Consider the following 21,621-nt stretch of genomic DNA (forward strand, 5'->3'; position numbering starts at 1 on the left):
GATCACAGACTTGGATGGTAATGTTGATGGACCTTTGGAGAGTTGCTGCAGTGCATCTTGTAGATGGCACATACTGTTGAGACTGTGCTTTGTTGGCAGTGTGCGAATGTTAAAGGCAGTGGACGAGTTACAAATCATGCAAATTAATTTGATCTGGGTGATTGAGGTTCTTGAGTGCTGCTGGAGCTGCACCAATCCAGACAACTGGACTGCATTCTGTTACACAGTGAGGAAGGTTATCAGAAATTGCAACAAAACCTTGATCAGCTAGGGAAGTGGGCCGAGAAATGGCAAATGGAGGTTAATATAGAAAACAGTGAGGTCTTGCATTTTGGAAAGTCAAATCAAGGTAGCAGTTTAATGGTAAATGGTAGGGCCTGAAGGAGTGCAGTGGAACAGTGGGGACATTGGAGTTCAGGTGCAGAGTGCTCTGAAAGTGCAGTCACAGGTAGACAGGGCAATGAAGGAGGAGCGTTTTGAGAAGACTTGTAGCTCAGTTTCAGGTTCTGGATGTAGATTTGCTCACTGAGTTGTAATGTACCACCCCCCCTGAGAAACAGAACATGAAATGTCATCACCACCCCAAAGAAACCTAAACACAAATAGAAAGCTGGCCATGCCACCTGGTGACTCACTGATGAGGTTACCTAGTATGGTGACGAAACTTCTGAAAACAGAATTCCAGCTCAGTGAGCAAACCTACATCCATTGAAAGAGACTTTTGGCACACTGGCCTTCATCCATCAAGGCACTGAGTATAGAAATTGGGACGTTATGTTGCGGTTGTACAGGACATTAATGAGGCTGCACTTGGGAGTATTGTCTAGATTAGAGTGGTGCTGGAAAAGCACAGCAGGTCAGGCAGCATCCGAGGAGCAGGAAAATCGACATTTTGGGCAAAAGCCCTTCATCAGGAATAGAGGCAGGGTGCCTGCAGAGTGGAGGTGTACAAGATTATTAAAGACATGGATAGGGTGAATGCACTCACTTTTTCCAAGGGTTGGGCAATTGAGGACTGCAGGGCATCAGTTTAAAGTTAAAGTTAAAGGGGAAAGAATAAAAGGGAACTGGAGGGACAACTATTCTTTTCACAGAGAGGGTGGTGCATATATTGAATCAGCTGCCAGCAGAAGTGGTTGAGGTGGGTACATTAACAATAATTTAAAGGCATTTGGACAAATACATGGAAAGGATTATAAGGATATGAGCCAATAGGGAAATGGGGTTAGCATGGATGACATTTTTGTTCAGCATGGACCAGCTAGGGCCAAAAGGGCCTGTCTTCTACTATAGGACTCTATGACTACTCTCTTATGATGCCTTGTAGATGGTAATTAGGCTTTAGACAGTCAGGAGGGGATTTGCTCACCACATAATTTCTAGGGTCTGACCCCACCTTAGAGTCAGTGTTTCCATGGCTGGTCCAGTTCAATGCCTGGTCAACTGTAATCCTCAGGATTTCTGATAGCAGGGATTCAACAAATGTCATGACGTTGAACATCACAAGGATGTGGTTAGGTTCTCTCATGTTGGAAATGATCATGACTTAACACTTATGTGAGATGAATATTAGTTGCCACATAACAGCCTAAATTTCAATGTTATTGTTTGCAAGGATATACACTGCCTTTGACAATGATTAAATTTCAAAGATTAATAATACAAGCAATTTTAGAAATGTAAAGTTTGTGAAATTTAAAATATAAATCACACCTTTGAACAGACCATGTTCCAAATAGGATAGCAGTCTTACAAATATTTGAAATTAATAAGTAATTGCAATTTGAGAGCTACATTAACCTTTTACAGACAATAGCCATGTCAAAGTAGTACAAGCAGTCCCCAGGTTGTGAATGAGTTCCATTCTTGAGTTGTTTTGTCTGCAAGTTGGAACACAATACTGGCCAATATAAAACTGCTATCTGCAAGTGCAAAGAAATGTTCACATGTTGGATATTTAAAATTAATATCAACAAAACCCTGCACAGGAATGCCTTGTACATTGGGGACCGCTTGTAGTTAACAAATGGAGCAATGAGTGAGTGACTGAAAGGGGATAGAATAAGCGCTCTCTATATTATTTCCAATACTGATGATTAAGTTGCATGCGGAGATGTAAACTAACCTGTAAATGCCAGCAAAATGCAAAGCTGAGGACAAATGTATCTTGGCATGAAGGAATTGATGCAAAATCAATATTACACAAAGTTGGGTGAATTGTGTCTCAAGGGGTTGGGATAAAATTAGAAAATTGCTTATGATGTTTGAAATTGCAACTGTCAATGTGAAATACAATTTGCTAATTTGGGAAAATTTGGCATTGAGATGGGCGATTTGGTAACCACTGAATTGGACAGAGCCACTCGATGGAGGGACAGCAGGAAAACGGAACACTTCAGCAAAATCTTGAGTGGAACAAAAGGTTGCAGAAGACAGACATACAGAAGGCTGAGCAGATCAAAGGAGTTTATGGAGAAGAGAGGCTAGATTAATTAGGTCACGGAAATTGCCCTTAAACTAGGAAAGTATTTTAAGGAAGTTAAGAGTTAGAAAACTAGTTGGCAGCACCAGGATTGTGAGGATGGATGCAACTCTGGCATGGATGCAGCACTTACCTAGCTAAGTTAAAAAAAAGTTTAACAAGGTGCAAACAACAAGTGTTACTTTGTCCAGTGACCCGACAGGCAATATGAGCATTTTTGAATTGTAAAGCACTGCCTGGCTGCTGCTGTGTGCCAACAAAAGGCTTGCTGTGATCAATTTCAATCTTGCTATTCTGACACTGCATCACTCATGATTACAATGATCAAGTATTTCATTGGTTGCAAAGCACTTTCTGAAATCTTAAGGCAATGAAAGATGGTACAGAAGTACAAGCAGTTCTTTTTACTTCGACAGAATTGCTGCACTTTAAGTAAAATAGAAGAGGTAACTACCTGCATCGTAGATTACAATAAATAATAAATAGTTTTGACATAGACCAGTATGGATATGTCGTGCTTGTTTTCACTGATAATATACTGTTTGTTGATATTCTACAAGTATTAAATTAATTAAAGAGTTTTTTTTCGTACACATTACCTTACCTGGTCATCTGTTGCTGCATCTTGGAACTGAACCCCAAACCAGCCAGAATAACAGACGCCCTAAAAAATAAAGAAAAAGACTATCAATATGGATGTAAATAAAGGTGTTTGGATTGGAATGTTTGGGAGTGAGATATAGAGGAGTGCACGGGAGATGAATATGCCCAGTGAATTTCACAGGGAAAGAAAGGAGAATAAAATACCTTGTACATGGTTTGGACTAATATAATTTTGTAAGGCCAATCCTCCACATAGTCCAATCAAAACAGAAAAATGATCTGATGGCTCTCTCAAACTTTTCAGCATTCTGTGACTTCTGAGTGGACATTCTCCCCATGTCTGCATGGGTTTCTGCCAGGTGATCTGATTTCCCATAGTTCAAAGATGTGTAGGTTAGGTGAATTGGTGTGGGAAATTACCCTGTTTTGTCCAGGGATGTGCGGGCTAGGTGGATTAGCCATGGTAAATGCAGGGTTCCCAGGATAGGGTGAGGACCTGGATCTGGGTCAGATGCACTTCAAAGAGTCGGTGCAGACTCAATAGCCAAATTGCCTCTTTTCCACACCGTAGGGTTTCTATGATTCTGAGTAGGCCATTCAACTCCTTGAGCCTGTTTCAAAGAGATCATGATTGATCTGTGGCCCAACTCCATATATCTGCCTTTGACCCATATCCCTTAGTAACTTTGCTTAAAAAAAAAATTGATCTCAAATAGAAAATTAACTAATCTAACATCCACTGCCATTTGTGGGAGAGAGTTCCAAACATTCACTATTTGCATGTAGAACTGGTTTCCTAACATCTCCTGAATGGTCTGACCACAATTCTCAGACTAAGTCCTCTAGTTCTAGAATCTTGACATGGTAATAATTTCTTTATCTACCCCATCGGTTTTTTCCCTGTTAACGTCTGAATGACGTTATTGGATTACTTCATCATCTTTAAAATACAACAGAAAATAAATGTACAATCTTTCACAGCTTTTTTTTTTATTTACTTGTGGGACATCAGCATCTCTGGCTGGCCAGCATTAATTCCAGGTCACTGTTGCCTATGAGAAAGTGATGGTGAGCTGCCTTCTTGAAACACTGTATCCCACATATTGTAGGTTGGTCAACAATGACCTTCAGGAGGGAATGCCAGGACTTTTACCCAGTGACAGTGAAGAAATGGTGATCTTTCCAAGTCAGGATGGTGAGTGGTTTGGAGGGGTACCTGCAGATGGTGGTGTTCCCACGCATGCTGCCCTTGTCCTTAGATGGAAGTGGTTGTGGGTTTGGAAGATGTTGTCTAAGGATCTTTGGTAAATTTCTGCAGTGTATCTTGTAGACAGCATACATTGTTGCTACTGAACATCAAGACAGAGGAATTGGATGCTTCTGGGTGTGGTACCAACCAAACAGGCTGCTTTATCTAGGATGGTGCCAAGCTTCTTCAGTATTGTTGGAGCTGCAACCATTCGGGCAAGTGGGGAGTATTCCAAAAAAATACTGACTTGTACAGGCTTTGGGGAGTCAAGTGGTGAGTTACGCATTGCAGTATTCCTCTGACCTGCTCTTGTAACCAGTGCTTATATGGCGAGTCCAGTTGAGTTACTGGTCAACTATAAACGAAAGATGGGAGAATCAGTAGTGGTAACAACACTGAGTGTCAATGGTGGTGGTGATGTCAACTCTTATTGGAAATGGTGTGACTCTTACTTGCCACTTATCAGTCCAAGACTGGATATTATCCAGATCTTGTTGCATTTAAACATGGACTGCTTCGGTATCTGAGGAGTCACGAATGCTGCTGAACATTGTGTCATCATCAGCGGACATCCCTACTTCTGACCTTATCATGGAGGAAAGTTTATTGATGAAGCAGCTGAAGATTGTACTACCATGGGACAGAGGAAAATTTACATCTACCTGAACAAGATCAAGAGCTGAGGCTCCTCCAATGCTAAATTCAGGATACCTTTCTCACTTGTAGTCAAACATACATGGTGTCACTGCCTCCTGAAACATAGCAGCCAGTTAATTCTCTACCTCCTATAGTCCTTGAGGCTCAGGCTCCAGCTTATCAACTCCAAGCCAAGTTCCTTGAATAACCAGTGTACGCTGCGGATAAGGTTATTATGAACCGTAATATGGTCTACCGGGTCCCACATCATGCAGGTACAACACATCACTTGGCCCTGTATCTTGAAATTATTCAATTAGTTTTTAATTGATATTTTTAAATTTCCTACTTGTCTTTAGTTTAGAATCTGTAAAATTATTGAATCATCTTGAATCTGAAGGCAGCTTAGAATAGGTATTCAAATTTGCCATTACTTACCAGCTAATTAGCTTACAGCTTTTCCGAAACGTCACTTTTTAAAAACTGCTTCTGAGCCTCGGGTCTCCTTCCCCAACAGCTCCTCTTTCTCAGTATTCCGAGGTAAGTGCATAGGCTTAGAGTTTAGGTTTTGATTTTTATTTCCTGCTCAACATCAGTGTACGTCTTCTCCTCCGCTTGCTCTTTTTGCCTCTTATGCCCCAAATTCTCTAAGATGTTACTTTTGTATTAAAGAGAAGTACTCACCAGTGAGAGAAAAGGAGGAATTGATCATGTCTAATAAGATTGTGTCATTGCCTCTTAATTTTGCTGCTTCATGCTTTGACTAGAGACAAGCTCCCTGCTGGAATGCAGCTTATTCATCAAATAGATAGAAAACTATTTAATGTCAAGGCTCAAGTAATACACTTAAGTCCAGAGAATTATATATTCACTGGGGCATATCAAAAGATGAGACATGCACAACATTAAGACCAAAATGGTCCATCAGCATTCAACAAATGTCCCACCACCTGTCCTCCCTCTTTCACCCAACTCCCTCTTCCATCAAACTGTAGTTACATCCTAATGCAACAAAGCAGCGCTCCAGTTCAAACAGTATACTTGTTCAATGTCAGAAGTTATCTGACTGCAGGGGGAGGGTGGTAATAAAGCAGGACTGGATGGAATAGTCAATTCCAATCCCATTCTCATTTGAGATCCAAAAACACTTAATTCTTAACCATCTGAGTCATAAGAGCCATGGTGGATATTCAAATCTCTCAAGGTAATCAGTCACTGATGTTTTTTCACACCATCCTTTGCAGAAATATTTCTTCACTTTCAGAATCTCTTGATCATTACTCTGACGGCTCAACACTTTAAACAAAAAATCATTTTCAAAGGATTCATTCTAAACTCACCTGGCTGGAGCCTTGTCTGCCTCAATCTCCTCCAATTTTGCATAAATTTCAGTTAGCTTGCTGCTCTCTGTACCATCGCCCCTGAAAGAGAAAGTAATGAGAACAGATTAAGCTGCAGCTTAGAGATTGAACTGCAAAATTATAAAAAGTAATGTGCATTTTTCTTTACCTCCAATGGAATTCATTATGGGCTGGGTAACACAAATACTTCAAATTCAGTGACTGTGTTTCATATCCAATAGCATTGACAGGTAATTCAAAACAAAGCAACCCTCCCCCAATCGCATCTGACCACCACATCCACACTTTCCCACCAAGTATCCTCCAAAACTGTCCCCTCTACCACATTGGACAAAGGGGACTCATGGGAACACCACCACCTCAAAGTTCTCCTTAAAGCCACACATCATCCTGACTTGGAACAATATTGCTGTTCGTCTTCTCAACTGTGCTGTGGGTGTATCTACAACTGATGAAATGCAGCAGCTCAAGAAGGTGGATCACCACTACCTTCTTAACATCAATGGGCAGGGGAGGGGGGGGGGGGGGGGGGGGTGGACAATAACTGCTTGCTTCGACAGCAATGCCCACATTGCATTAGCAAAAGGATCATTGAAACAAAACCCCATAATTATTATGCTCTTTCCTCACTTATTGACATTTAGATTAATACTAGCACTCAGCAGCAATCTGAATGGAGAACAAATTTTGGATTTTCAGCACTGCGTGTTTAATGTGCAGAGTAATGAGAGAAAGTGGGATTCATCTATTTGCAATAACTTTCTTCAGCTTGTGTTTTTCTGAAGTTTGTAAAACCGGGCAAAGTATCAAGTTCTGTGAAGCTCACCACAGCTTCAAAAGGGGCCACATTACTCAATAGACCTGTTGTGAAGGTGTAGATGTGTACTATACCTTTAAGAGAGTGTGACTGACTGAAAGCAGTGTGCTGGACAATTTAAGAACGTAACATTTGGTTGTGAAACAAATAGCTGGAGCTGCGTTGCCATGGTACATAACAAATTCAAATTCAGCCAGTTTAAATTATGCCCCAAAATACAAAAATCCAACCGAATCTGAATTTTAATGTTTTGATGACATCAAAACAATGAGACAGTCTGATGTTTTGGAGTATATAAAATCGGGTATTTTGAACAGTTGGACAGAATGGCAAAGAGCAGCCAAGCGCCAACAGACTGCTCGCAGTTTAGCTCTCTTAAAGATACTGTCCATAAGAAATTTGTGCAACAGAAGACCAAAGAAAAGATGACCCAGGAAAATCTACAAAGGAGAATCAATACAGCTGGCTCGTCTTGAAATATGATTTTTTTTCTAAATCTTACTCAGGGTTTTTATTGGACCAGTATTGTAGAATGGGAGGTAAAAGATAGGTTTAAGAGAAAGGAGTTGTAAATAGTTGTTGTCTAATGTTGTCTTTTGGACTTAAAGAATAAAATTGTTAATTTTTTCTTTAAATAGTGATATTTGGGATATTGCTGTGCCACTCGAAATTTAACAGATTATGGCGTGAGGCGAGCTTTTCTGTGTGTCTGGTTTGAATTAGCAGAAGGGTTTAACCATTGTTGTAACAGACCAAAAAACAAAACAAAATAAGTCCCTTAAAGTTTGGAGTACTCCTCACGCAGTTATTAATGCAGAGGAACTGAAGAGTATTGGTCACATTGCAAATGTAAAATACTTCCTATGAAAGTAAAATGCTTGTAAAAGCAATGATTACTTTCTCACTGATGCAAGACAACAGGAATGATTGGATGAAATTTTATTGCTGACTGAAGTGCAGCCCACTGCAGAGATACAGTTTACCACATTTCAAGGATACAACAGTAACTAACATAAATCTAGTGTACTGGTGTGACCATTGGTCAACATGCTTAATTAATCTGTTTGGTTGCCTCAAACCAAGTCAGAACCTTGAGTGGTATTTATTCTATTGCCTCCAAGTCAAGAAATAGTGATATAACCAGTAAGCCAAGTTATAATGACAATTCCTTTTCCTGTTTTAAACAAGCTTGGCTTGGCAGTAACACTATCCAAGATCACAAAGATATAGTGGCCTCAAACTTAAATATAGACTCCTTGTCATGCAGTCTACACATTCTATAAGACAGAAACAGGTTGAACTAATCTATGCAAATAGATATGCTCCACTTCCCAAATAAAGTCTAACCCCAACATAATACCCTCCTAATAAATGATGAATAGGAGATACCGAATCATACAATTATAAAACAAGTTGGAGCATAGGAATCTAAACTGAACTCTGATCAGCCCAGTCCCCATGGACCTATGAACTATATTTATCCAAATCTCTTTTGCAAGTCATGACTGAATTACCCTCAAACAGACTCTAGAATGTACCGCCCAAGTATAACGATTTGTTATGTTAAAAAAAGATGCCCTTTATGTTACCATTAGTTCTCTTGCCAAATACTGTAAATTGGTAACATCTATTTTTTAAAGCTTCTGCAAATGTAAACAGTTTCTCTCCATCTACACTGTTTAGGACTCTCATGATTATTTAATGTCAATCTAAACTCCTCAGTATTTTCCTCTCTCAGGAGAGAATCTATCTTCTCCAATCTATTAAAGTAACATAAGTCCCTTATTCCTGGAACAATTTTTAAAAATCCTTTCTGCATCCTGTCTAACATCTTCACAACCTTTTTACAAGAATGGTTGCACAGAACCAGACACAATACTTTAGTTGAGGATAAAAATGTCTTTTACACAAGTTTGTCACAATGTTTTATATTGTACTCTACATACTAATAGACAAGAACTTCCCAACTTTTCTTTGAATACTATCAGATCTTTTACATCTACCCAAAGATGGCAAATGGGGCCTTGGTTTAATATTTCACCCAAAGACAGCATCGACAACTGTGCAACATATTACTCTAAAAAGTGAAGTGTCAGCCTATAACTTATGCCCAAGTACCTGTACATGACCTGAAGATACAAGTTACAGAGACATTGTTAGCATTATAACAAGAGAGGACTTCAACATCAGAGCTGTTATCTTCTGGATAAGAGAATAAACCAACAGCTAACAGTTGCTTGTAAACCGACGGGTGTTTCTCAGAACAGGACAGAGATCATAATTCTAAAGTGTTTCAACTAAAGCATGTTGAGCCCATTGAAAGGCACCATTGAATGCAGTTTTCTTTTCATAAATATTAGGTTGTTTTAAATTATATGGCCAGTAAACATGTTAAAAACATTTGTTGGCCCATTGGATCAACAGCTGACTTACAGATATGCTTGGAGACTTTGAACACAAGAAAAAGAACCCAAATAAAAAATTCAAAGAGTCACAAAAAGACTACCAGACTGAACTAGAGGGCATTGACCGATGTTAGTTGGGCAGAATAGAGAGAGAAAATTAACTTAATCCTTGTCAGAATGCTGAGTGTTTGCAGAACCCTGGCATTTTGTGCTACGGCCTTTACTTACACGCCACTATTCAGCTTTGTGGTCAATTCTTTCTCTTTCTGTAGCAGGCTTTCACGGACTGTGTCACACTCCAGCACACTCTTGAGCGCCTGTGTGTCATCACCCACCACCTCCTGCTCGACATGCAAGATGCTGATGTGTGATGGGATGCGTAGACTCCGTGCTGACATCATCTTCAGTAGCGTTGTTTTCCCTAAGCCATTCCGACCAACCAAGCCATAACGTCTGCCATAAGCGAGGTGCAAATCGGCGCCAGTAAGCAAACTCCTGAAATGTAGATTGTTTGACAAGATTTTAAAATTCAGTATTTTAAATAGATTCAAACAACTTCTAACATCTTTCAAATGGGAACTGGAAAAAAAAAATTGAAGGGGAAGTATTTGCAAAACTGCAAAAGAGAGCAGTGCAGTACAAATGGGATTGCTGGCTACAGATATGCTTTAGGTGGCCTGTGGTCCACGAAGATTTCTCCAATAATGTCTTAAAAACCACCAAGGAGTCAGCGTTCACTTATCCTTTAGGCAATACACTGCAGATTGCAATAACATGCTGTGTGAAAGTATTCTTCTTTCATTTAGCTCTTTTGCCAATAAGCTTTAAGTCATTTTGGTTGCTAACCTTGTTGTCAATGCAAGCCATTTGTTCTGTCAAAGTTCCTTCATTTTGAACACTGTTTAAAAACTATATTGAACATAATGAACAATTAACCAAACCCACTCTGCCAAATATGGTCTTAAAGTTCTTGCTGGAATTCTTCCTTAATCTTATATTCTAGCTCCCTTGCAAAAAAGATCAACAGACAGCATGCTTTCCCAATTGGTTGCAAAACCTGCATGTTAACTTTGTTTCTTGTACAAGAACACTTTAATGCCTCCAAACATGAAATTTTTAAGTTTCTTCTCATTTACTGATGTTATCTTCCTCCTACCAAAGAGATTAACATTCTAACTTCCAACATTACACAGCATCTTAAGTTTTCAACTGTACTTTCTAAAGTTGCTCAATTCTGAAAGATCATAGAAATGATGTAATTTTATGATGGTTAAAATCCAAAAGGTTCCATCTAAAAGCAATACATCTAGGAAAAACTGAAATGTGCAGTGGAGATATCAAGGTACATAAATCAGCCAAATGCAGCTCCAGCAGAAACTCTCTCAGCATGAGGCCTTGCAGCTCACTGCACAGAAACAGACCCTTCAGTCCAACTCATCCATGCCATCCAGGATTCCCAAAACTAAACTAGTCAGACTTTCTTGCATTTAAGCCCATATCTCTCTAAACCTTTCCTGTAAATGAGCCGACCCAAATGTCTTTTAAAAATTGTGTCTGTATCCGCATCTACCACATCCTCGGGCAGTTCATTCCACATACGAAAAACTCTGAAATATGTGCTCCTCCGGTCCCCCTTAAATCTTTCTTCTTTCACCTTAAAAATATGTCCCCTAGTTTTGAACTCACCCACCCAGGGAAAAGATTTTTGCTATTTACCTTATCTATGCCGCAAATGATTTTATAAACCTCTAAGAGGTTAACCCACAACCTCCCATTCTCCAATGAAAGAAGTCCAAGCCTATCCCGATAGCTCAAACCCTCCAGTCCCAGCAATATCCTACTAAATCTTTTTCTGAACCTTCACCAACTGAACAATATCCTTCCTATGACAGGGCAACCTGTACACAATACTCCAAAAGTGGGCTCACTAACATCCTGTACAACCTCAACATGACAGCTCAACTCCTATACTCAATGGTCTAAGCAATGAAGACAAGAATGCTAAATGTTTTCTTAACCACCCTGTCTACCTGTGATGCAACTTTCAAAGAAGAGGAACTTGAATCCCTAGGATTCTGTGTTTGAAAACACCACCTAGGGCCCAACCATTAACAGTATAAGACTGTTGTCAAGATTAGAGTGGTGCTGGAAAAGCACAGCAGGTCAGGCAGCATCTAAGGAGCAGGAAAATCAACATTTTGGGCAAAAGCCCTTCATCAGGAATGAGAAATAACAGTATGAGACTGTTACCTAAACAAGCTATCTATTTCTTTTTCCCCATTTGGCTCACTAAGTCTAAACCAATTTCCAAAAACATGTATCTACTTGGGCCCATTCAGCACACGCTTCCAATATCATCTTCACACATTTATAACTTGTTCCACCCCACCAGTGACCTTTGGTTTTCTTCAAAATTACTAGTTTGGTATTCCATGGCCCAAAAACCAAACTTCTTCCTTTTTTTTGGTGATGATCTCAAATATATCACCTGATTAGCAACACTGTCCAAGGGAACCATTTATCTGAAACAATTTGAGATACTGAAATAAAAAGCATAACTCTATGACTCAATCAGAAAATGCAACAAATATTGAAACTGGGACTTTTCAAACTTTAGTCATTATTCTATACGCAATTTCAGAGCTCTCACTTGACAAAGAAAACACCCATGTTTTATTATTCATTCTCAGGGACTGAGCTTCACAAGTGGGAGGGGCTTTTATTGCTCTTCTCCCATTACCCTGTAATGGCTCAAAATGAAAATGCTACTGGCACTTAGGAGAGTGGGTACAAGTTAAACACCTTAGTATGCACATGCAGAGAATATAAACTCAGATTAGGGAAGGGAACATGTTGTTCTTGTCTAAAGGAACATTAGTCTATGAGTTGGGTTCTAGTGACTTCCTGGTGAGGCTTTCTTTGCATACTATGTATATCAGAGAAAGAGGTAATTCAGTCCAGGTGATATAATTTGATGTTGCTGCTCCACATGAGCCTACAATTTAAACAGAATCCAAATTTTCAAACTGCCATGGTAGGAATGAATTAATTTCACCATAGGAAGTGGTACCAGCTGAATTGTTCTTGCACAGCCAACAGAAAGACAACAGATTTTGATTTGATTTATTATTGTCACATGTACTTAAGTACAGTGAAATGTTTTGTATTGCATGCAGTACAGGCAGATCATAACATAAAATGACTCAAAGATCATAGGGTGCTTGAACAGTGCAAGGCATACAAAGTTATGGTTGCAAAGAAGCAGGATTCACAAAAAGCAGGATCAACATTAGATTTGAAATCGGAGGTCCATTCAGAAGTCTAATGACAGCAGGAAAGCCATTCTTGAACTTGTTGGTACACATGTTTAAGCTTTTGTATCTTCTGCGTGACGGAAGAGGTTGTAAGAGATTATAACTGGGTTGGGAGAGGTATTTTGTGACTTTGGCTGCCTTTCGGAGGCACTGAGAAGTGTAGATGCAGGTAATGGATGGAAGGTTAGCTTGTGTGATGGTCTCGGTGGTATTTACAACTTTCTGTAGTTTTATACACTCTTGGGCCGAGCAGTTGCAAGCCATGATGCGCCCAGATAGAACGTTTTCTATGGTGCATCTATAAAAATTGGAGTCCTTATGGACATGCAGAATTTCCTTAGCTACCTGAGGAAGAGGCCAAATGCCTTCCATTTGTGCTGTGATAATTCTATGATTCTGAGTCGAACCTGCATTTCATTCTTCTATGCATGTTAATTGTTCACAGAGCACTCTTATTGCTCATCACTAAGATAACATATAGTGTATAACTGAAGCATCATTCTGATATTCACAATCATTTTCCAGAAACAGGTTGAGGTCATGGACGTTTGGTGAGGACAGGAAGTCTGTCAGGTAATAACATGGGAAACAGCATTGTTTGAGAGATGGCCCACCTACAACAAGAATCCTTTTGGCTTCCTAAATACAAGGTTAAACTAGTAACAAGAGGACCTTGGCCATTTTTTTTGAAACCTTATGGATTTGTGCCAATTCTGGCATCCAAACCTTTGTTTGAATTTTCTGAGCATGGAGGTTGGAAAGGATATTCTTGGTGTAGTTGCAACTATTGGTACAACTCATCTATTAATACACCAACTTGAGTTGTGGAGGGAATCACTAGATTAATAACCTCAAACTTACATCTGGGCGGAAGTGGATACTGCAGATGCTAGATATTAGAATCGAGATTAAAGTGGTGCTGGAAAAGCACAGCAGGTCAGGCAGCATGTTGCCCGACCTGCTGTGCTTTTCCAGCACCACTCTAATCTTGACTCAAACTTACATCTGGCTTCTTAAAGCCCCATATTACCCACCTCAGTCACCATGAAGTCACAAAGGTTGAGCATTCCTTGATTAATCTCAGGCTGCACAGATTGGACAATTCCTCATTAATCATGCCTGGAGACCATGCTGCACTAAGTTACTGCCATTATCCTCATGCACAACTGATTAAGTAACTATATTCCCGTCAGTGCAAACAGCTGGAAGATAATCCTGCTGTACTCAGGAGACAGTATATGCTGCAGTTCAGGACCTCACAATTACAATTATATATCTCCCCTTGCCTCTAATACACTGGCTGACAGTGATAATATTCACATTCTAGTTTATTCCATTTTATGTACACTGGGCATTTTAGCATATACACTATCAATTAGTTTTTGAACAACCAACACGTTCCACGAACACGTAATTCTCCTACAAAGCTTGTAAAGGATAGGCCATTAAACATATTCAAGGCTGAGACAGGTACATTTTTAATCATTTTGTGAATCAAAGGTTCTGGAGAAAAGGCAGAAAAGTGAGTTGAGCATTACCAGATCAACTATGATTTCATTGAATGGTAGAATAGTCTCAATGGCTGAAGAGTTAACTTCTGTTCTTGCACTCTAAGGTGCAAAGGAGGGCCAGGAATGATTTTGAGAGACAATATCAAAACATAAGATCAAGAACAGATTGCACTGAGGAGCAAATATAACATCTCACTGACTTCCACTTGCTTTCTTGAAAGCACTAAAATATTGCTTATATGCAGCACTGTGAATTTAACATTCATGATATGAACTGTAATTTGGATGGGTGGGCTGAGAGATTACTAATCCATTTGAAGAGGTGCCCTTCAATAAAATTGCTCAAGAACTACTGATCTTTGAATGGCAGAAGTAGAAGCATCTCTATTGACCGTTCTGTTGTGAGCACATTGTCAGGCAGCTCATCTGGCATCTAGTATTTTACAGGTATACACTTTGACAATTAATAACTGGGAATATCATAGTCATTGCCTTTGGTTCCCAGACAAACCTGATGTCACACCTGCCAATTCCATCCTTCTCTGTAGCAAGTGCTCAAGGCTGAACCAAACAATTTGCAAACCTGATCTCACAGTGAACCCCAAGCTGAGTGGACGAATATTTGTCTGTGCCATAGCTTCTTCCATGACGTTGTCCAACCCAATACCTTTCCCAGTCCATCTGCTGCTGTAAACTTGAACTTTTTTTTAAGTTGGAACAATAGAAGCAGTCTGAACGGGTGAGGTGAAACTCTCGACTGGGACTTTTCATTTCAGGAGCCGTTGTTGCTTGGATCACAGCAGGGTCTAGAAACTGCAGTATCTCCCAGCTACACTCTCCTCTCTTGATTACGGGTAAAAATTGTTGGTTCTCTTCAAGTTACTAAATTAGAACAGTTACTGTTAGTAGTAGAACTATTATTCTGTTAAATTTCCCCATAGGGTTGTAGGTAAGCCAAGTCTTTTCTTTTCTTATTTTGTTGTACTTTGATTATACTATATGAATAAAGTTTGTCTTGCTTTATGTCAAGTAGCTTGATCAATGAAATTGCATCTGGAGCACAACACCCTTGCACTTATCCTTAAAATAAGAAAAAAAGTTAGGATCTAGGCTATCTTCTTAATATATTTTGAGGGATTTGGGCTGGTCCATATCTGCAAAATGCCTTATAATGTTGAATGCGCCAAAATAAACACAAGTTATTAATTGTTGTTGTTTAAGCATGGAAGTCTAGAAGCAAAGGAAAAGAAAATCACTCTTCCATAAACTATTGCACAGGGGAAGATGCCACAGCATTCCTCAAACAAGGATTGTTAGCCACAACATGGAAGAATTGCTTGACAAAAAAAAAAAATCAAGATCCAGTGAGCTCACTTTTCACCATGCTCAAAGTCACACAACACCATAATGGTTGAAAAACATGGCAATAACTATCAATTGGACCTGAATATGTTCAGTGCGCAGCAGCAGTGGCAATACTCACCTGTCTCCATAGGAGACATCAAAATTCTCAATCTTGATATCATATGACTTATTCTTTCCTGATGCTTCCAAACGGCTTTCCTTCTTGTTAGAAGCTTGGCTGGCTGAAGCCTCCTCAAGAATCCTAGAAAAATAAGAAAATGTAACCTTTTGGCCAAAAGTTAACAGAACAAAAAAAACTGGATAGACATTATTCACTGCATAATTAATAAGTAGGACCTCAATCAGAGCACTTTTAGAAGTGGTGTTCATACACAATTCTCAACACTGCCAACTTTTGACCTCACTATATCACTCGAGATGTGGTTGAATGGCTCTCCCAATTGTTTCAGACAATAGAAAATTTTGCACATAGCCCTTACTGCTAACAATGAGCATAATATATAATCTTACATTTCACATATTATTTTATCTTCTCCCTAATTAAATGGTTATCAAACGTCATTAAATGGTATTGTTAATTTAGTATTGAACTCAACTTGTGGCCACTGCACATTCCAGTAGTTCTTTGTGTGAATAACTTTCTCCCAACTTTCGCCTGTCCTTAATTGCTTATTTTGAGATTATGACCTTATGACATGCACATGACATGCCTTCCCATCACAACAATATGCTCCTTTGCAAACACTTCAGTGTCATAATCCTCTCCTTCAAAAAAACAGGTCACATTAGGCCCTTGTTTACTACTAATTCATCCTCAGTCTTACATTCTTCACATTTTTGATCACTGCTTGCTCTCTCCCCTCAACTCCCTGCTCAAATCTCACTAATCCACACACTAAGAGCTCCAAAAAGTCATGCACAACATTCACCACCACCATGATGCATGATCCTCCTGTGTCATCTACACAACCTTTGATATGGCTGTCCACACAATACTTCTCTGCTATCCCTTCCCTTTTGTTCAGCTCCACATGATGGCCTTGCTTGGTATCACTAATAAATATCGAGCATTTCAAGCAATAGCTGTTCCTTCTCCAAAGATCCATGCTTTACCTTGTGACATGAAGCTTCCATAGGTATATCAACAGGTGTGATAACATCAACATCCACCTCTCTTGCATCTGTGCTACATGGTTACCCTGATAGGAGATGCTCTCCCTTCAGCTGATTTGTCTTTTATTGCATAAATTGCTGATGTGACCTACGTTTATTTTATCCTGACAGTAGAGAGTGCATGCGCATTACAGTATGAAGTTTGTCTGTTCCACTCCTGAGTAACATTATGTCAGTACCTATTATGCATACGAAGTCTCACAAGTTGGTTTATGGGACTAGGAATGACTATGCATGCTGATCATGAGAAAAAAATCCGGCAAAACGCTAAAGTCAAACAGTGCAGACAGTCTAATTTGGATTCCACGGTTTGTACCACTCATTTAATACATTCAATTAGATATTCATTTTTGGTTATTAGTGAGGAAGAGAGATCAGTAATACATTTACCGCACTAGCTTTTCATCTTGGAGATTGTGATTCCAGTTCAGAATAATGGTATAAATATCCTATGTTGGACAGTTCAAAGAACCAGCAGCTTTGCAAATTTGGCGCCATGAGTAACTGACAATCTGCTCTTTTAAAATAAAGAGCTCGACCACAGCATAAAAAGAAAACATCAACATCTTATAACAGGAATTTATTTCTAATTTCTCTTGCAAGAAAGTTCTGAAAGTGTCAGTGCAAAGGCCACATCAAAGCACACAGCTCCAGGAGAAACCACACTTCAAAAGGATCTTTGAAGTTAATCCATTAACCTGGCACAATTTGATGATTCTTTGGGCAGAAAGTTGTTTGGAAGGTGCATGCAAGAAGAAAATTAGACAACATGTGATAAGACTGCACATTTTTTAGCATTCAGATCTTTAGGATATTTTCATTTTATTTGCATCACCTGAAAATAAAGTGACATCTTCAGCTCGTGTCAAGCAACAACACACCATGTCCAGATGTTCAAAGCAAATCCAACCATACAGCCATTCATTTTCATCACCAATGGAAATCATGGAACTTCACCAAGACAAACTGACCTTCTATGGATGAGTGCATGTTAGCAAAGAACATCATACCTTACAAAGTCCATTAATCAGCTCAGAGGATTCCAGATCTTTCCCAATGCCCAATATCACTTCCCCGACTCCTTTCTGAATCAGTAAAGGGGGGCTGCTTGCCAACAATATTAGCAATGGTAAGCAGATACAAAACAATCAAAAGTCTCATGGGGCGACTTCAAAAGGATAAAACATGTGCTTAGAGGAGCTGAGAAAGGCAGTGGTTTATTTATTTTTGTTAAGAAAATGAATTTTTGAAAAATGGCTCTGGACCTCCAGTGCTGTGTACTTCCTCATGCCTACGCACTAGTATTATTCTGACAGGTAAATACATACAAATAGATCAGCTCCTTGTTTACCTAAAAGCAATGCCAGTTTCTTGTCACAACAACAAGACTGAAATCAGTGGCTTAACTTTGAGAACTGGAACCTGACGGGTCCTCTAACATGGATAAGCTAGAATCAATACAGCGAAACAAATGAGGTCTGTAATACTGCTCCATCTTGTAATTTGCTTTCTAAGGCTCAGCGTTGCACTAGAGAAATGCATGGAGATAAACATAACACATTGGAAGAACACTGCAAGATATGACTTACATTTGAACCAGTCGCTAAGACCTATTTAATCACGTGACTTAATTGCAATCACTGAACATTAACAACTCCTCAGAGGAAGAAACATTCAAATGGATTGGCCATGTGGTACTATACAGCAGTGACTCAGCTACCTTACATTATAGTATCTGCCCATTTCCTCCTAGAGGAAACTAGAAAATTGAAGACCAGACAATCTCACATCTGTTGTGATGAAATTCGTGACTGAAAACCTTAAAAAAGTTTTCAGCTGATCAGAGAGTCATGCTCATGGATAAATGGATAGGTTGCATCTGACAAATCTCAATGAACTTTTTGAATGCATTACCACAGGAAATACCTATGGATTTGTTTATATGGACTCCAAGAGTACATTGGGTTAAGTCCCTCATGAAGAAACTGTTAGATAAAGCTGAAATTCATTAAAAGTAAATTCTGAATTTATTTCCAAGTATAAAATTACAGGGACAAATTAAGAGATTTAGTGAAAGGGTAAAACAATGGTAAATAGATTTCAATGCAGGGAAATTTAAGATAATCCATTAAAGCCTAGGAAGGATTGAACTAGATAGTTTCTAAATGGTGCCAAACTAGAAACTATGCCAGGAAACATCCCAAATATGTGACTCCGATATCTAGAAAGGTAAGGGCAGCAAATATATGGCAACACCACTACTTGCATGTTCCCCTCTGAGCAGCAACTTAAAAAAACCCTGAAAGCCATGGAAATGGCTAGGAAAAGTCAATCATAGGTGGCCAGAGAAAGGTCTCCCCATGTTTGCTGTCATTCTCCTCCAATCACAGATTCCCTCCCTGTCATTGGTCCTCAGGAGACAGAATCCATGATAGGAGGTGCAAAGCAGTAGGCTGGAACCTTTCTAGAAAGTAGAAAGGATTGTGGAAGGGAATTAAAAGCAGGTTACCAACACTCACCCAAAGTCCTGTTTACACTGCTGCTTGCTCAAGCAATGAGGGGTTACTGGGATGAGTTGGAGCTGAGGTGGGCATGAAGTGAGATTCAGGTAGCACCAAATTCTGATGGTTGTGAAACAGTGTCCAAATGTTGAGACCAAATGTCTCCTGTCTACCAATGACTGCACTGAATTCAGATAACTGAACAGCTTAGCAGTGATAACAAGGAGCTTTTGGACCTCTGAAAAGGGAGGTGCTGTCTTTTTTCTGCAGTTTAAAAGAAATCTAAAGCCTGAAGAAAGCCAGTTTATTTTCTGTCAGCAGTTATTGTAAATGTGGCTTTTAATCAAAAAGTCAGAGTTTAAAAGTTGTGAACCAGTCACGTGTGCCAGCTAAACACAAGTGGAAGTGCCTGGATAAGGGAGACTGAGAAGCAGCAAGTGCTAGCAGCAAGCCAGAGGGGTCAATCTTCTCAAACCCAGTAGTCAGGAACCAATGAATTGCCTTCCCAGTTTTACCCTCCATCTAAAACACAAAATTTACTTTTGTGCTTGCCTGTGTTTGTAGGGGGAGTTTAGTATAGTCAAAAATCAGAAATTACTAGAAAAACTCAGCAGATCTGGCAGCATCTGTGGAAAGAAAGCAGAGTTAATGTTAAAAGAAAAAGTATCTAACTTGTTCAAAGCTGGGTGGTTGGTCAGAAGATTGAACAGATGGAGGAACAGAAAATATGGTTGCTAAATTGCTGATATAATAACACAGGCAGGAGAGAAAGTTTTGAAAAGGACAGAAAGAGGCTACAGAAAGACTTGGGTAGGTTAAGCGAGTGGGCAAAGATCTAGCAAATAGAGTATACAAAGATCTAGCAAATAGAGTATAATGTGGAAAATGTGAAATTGTTCATTTTGGCAGAGAGAAAAATAAAGGCATATTATCTCATGATAAAAGATTACAGAGCTCTCCACTGAGCTGCAGCTGGAGGGTCTGAGTTGAGGCATTGAGATTGTACAAAATGCTAACTAAAAATGTCTCACCCTTTGAACTAGTGAAAATATCCACTGTTCAATAAAGTAACATTTTTTTATGAATAAATTACTTGAGCCAGTTTTGTTGTCAGAAGCTCTATAATTTTTAGCTCCAGAACCAGTTTATAATTAAATATTTTGATGGGATTCTCTTTCCTGAACAGTCATTATGTTTGTTACTTTTCATGCAATTGCACATGAACTGTAGCAACCCTAATGGTCATAGAAAAACCAAAAGGCTCTTTCAGAACTGGTTTGAAGGCAGCTCTGCTTGCAACATAACCCATTTCTTACTAAGTTCATTGTCAAATGGAATGCTTCTGGGCCTCTCTCTCATATAAAGAGTTGTGCTCCCACCTCAAAAATCACGCGCAATAAAGCCCTCTGAGAAATCCCATGGTCTTAAAGGCACTTTAACAACAGAAGTCTTGCAATTCTGAAACCAAATACGGTCATTAAAAATAGTATTTGGATTTATATATAGTGCGATAAGGTATAACTGACCAGAACCTCTTAAACTGATGACTGTGTTGCAACAAAACAATATTCAAGTCACAAAGTTTCATTAAAAAAACACTGAACAGTTTAAACAAGGCAATCGCTATTTTTTAAAAAAAGATTGTTTATATCGTTTTTGGAAATGCCTTGCAGAGATCAACAAATGATTACTGAGAATTTTTCTTTCAGAGAATAAAAGTGTATTTGCGCCCAACATGATTATAGGGTTTGTTTTTGAACTGGTCAAGGGATAAGTGAGGGGGTGACACTGAAAACCGATGCTATTGAGCAAATGCAGAGAGAATGAGTTTGGTAACGGTCGATTGTGTGCATGTCAGAAGGTGGGGAGTCAAGAGAGTGACTGGTTAGTGTTAGAGAGATAGATGGTAGTGAGTTTAACTGATGGTCACCATGCCTCAAGCAGCTCCTGAAACTGAGAAGGCAGGACCTTCATGGTGATCTCAGTCACTACAGGAACTGAACCATGCTGTTGGTGGCATTCCACAATGTCTGATCACACAACTGTGCTAATTGATGGTGGAAAATTGGAGCTCCCATCCCCAAAAAGCAAAGAACTGTGGGTCAAATCCAACATTCAAAACAGAGACTTGATTTTTGTTGGCTAAAGGTGTCAGACATAAAAAAAGCAGATAAAAGGAGCATAGGTACAAACAAGCCATGATC

General features: G+C 39.3%; 1 protein-coding gene across 2 annotated transcripts in view; it reads right to left on the reverse strand.

Annotated features, from left to right (window-relative positions):
- The window catches only part of abcf3 (ATP-binding cassette, sub-family F (GCN20), member 3), a 102,048-nt gene that overhangs the window by 45,829 nt on the left and 34,598 nt on the right, over positions 1 to 21,621 (reverse strand). For both annotated transcript variants that reach the window (XM_072572178.1, XM_072572179.1), the window contains 4 exons: positions 15,862 to 15,984; positions 9,782 to 10,048; positions 6,311 to 6,391; positions 3,087 to 3,146 (listed from right to left, as the gene is read on the reverse strand). In XM_072572178.1, the coding sequence (XP_072428279.1) occupies positions 3,087 to 3,146; positions 6,311 to 6,391; positions 9,782 to 10,048; positions 15,862 to 15,984 (531 nt within the window). The remainder of the gene's footprint in view (positions 1 to 3,086; positions 3,147 to 6,310; positions 6,392 to 9,781; positions 10,049 to 15,861; positions 15,985 to 21,621) is intronic.

This window comes from Chiloscyllium punctatum, chromosome 6 (genome assembly GCF_047496795.1).
Source record: "Chiloscyllium punctatum isolate Juve2018m chromosome 6, sChiPun1.3, whole genome shotgun sequence".
NCBI classification, from domain to species: Eukaryota; Metazoa; Chordata; class Chondrichthyes; order Orectolobiformes; family Hemiscylliidae; genus Chiloscyllium; species Chiloscyllium punctatum.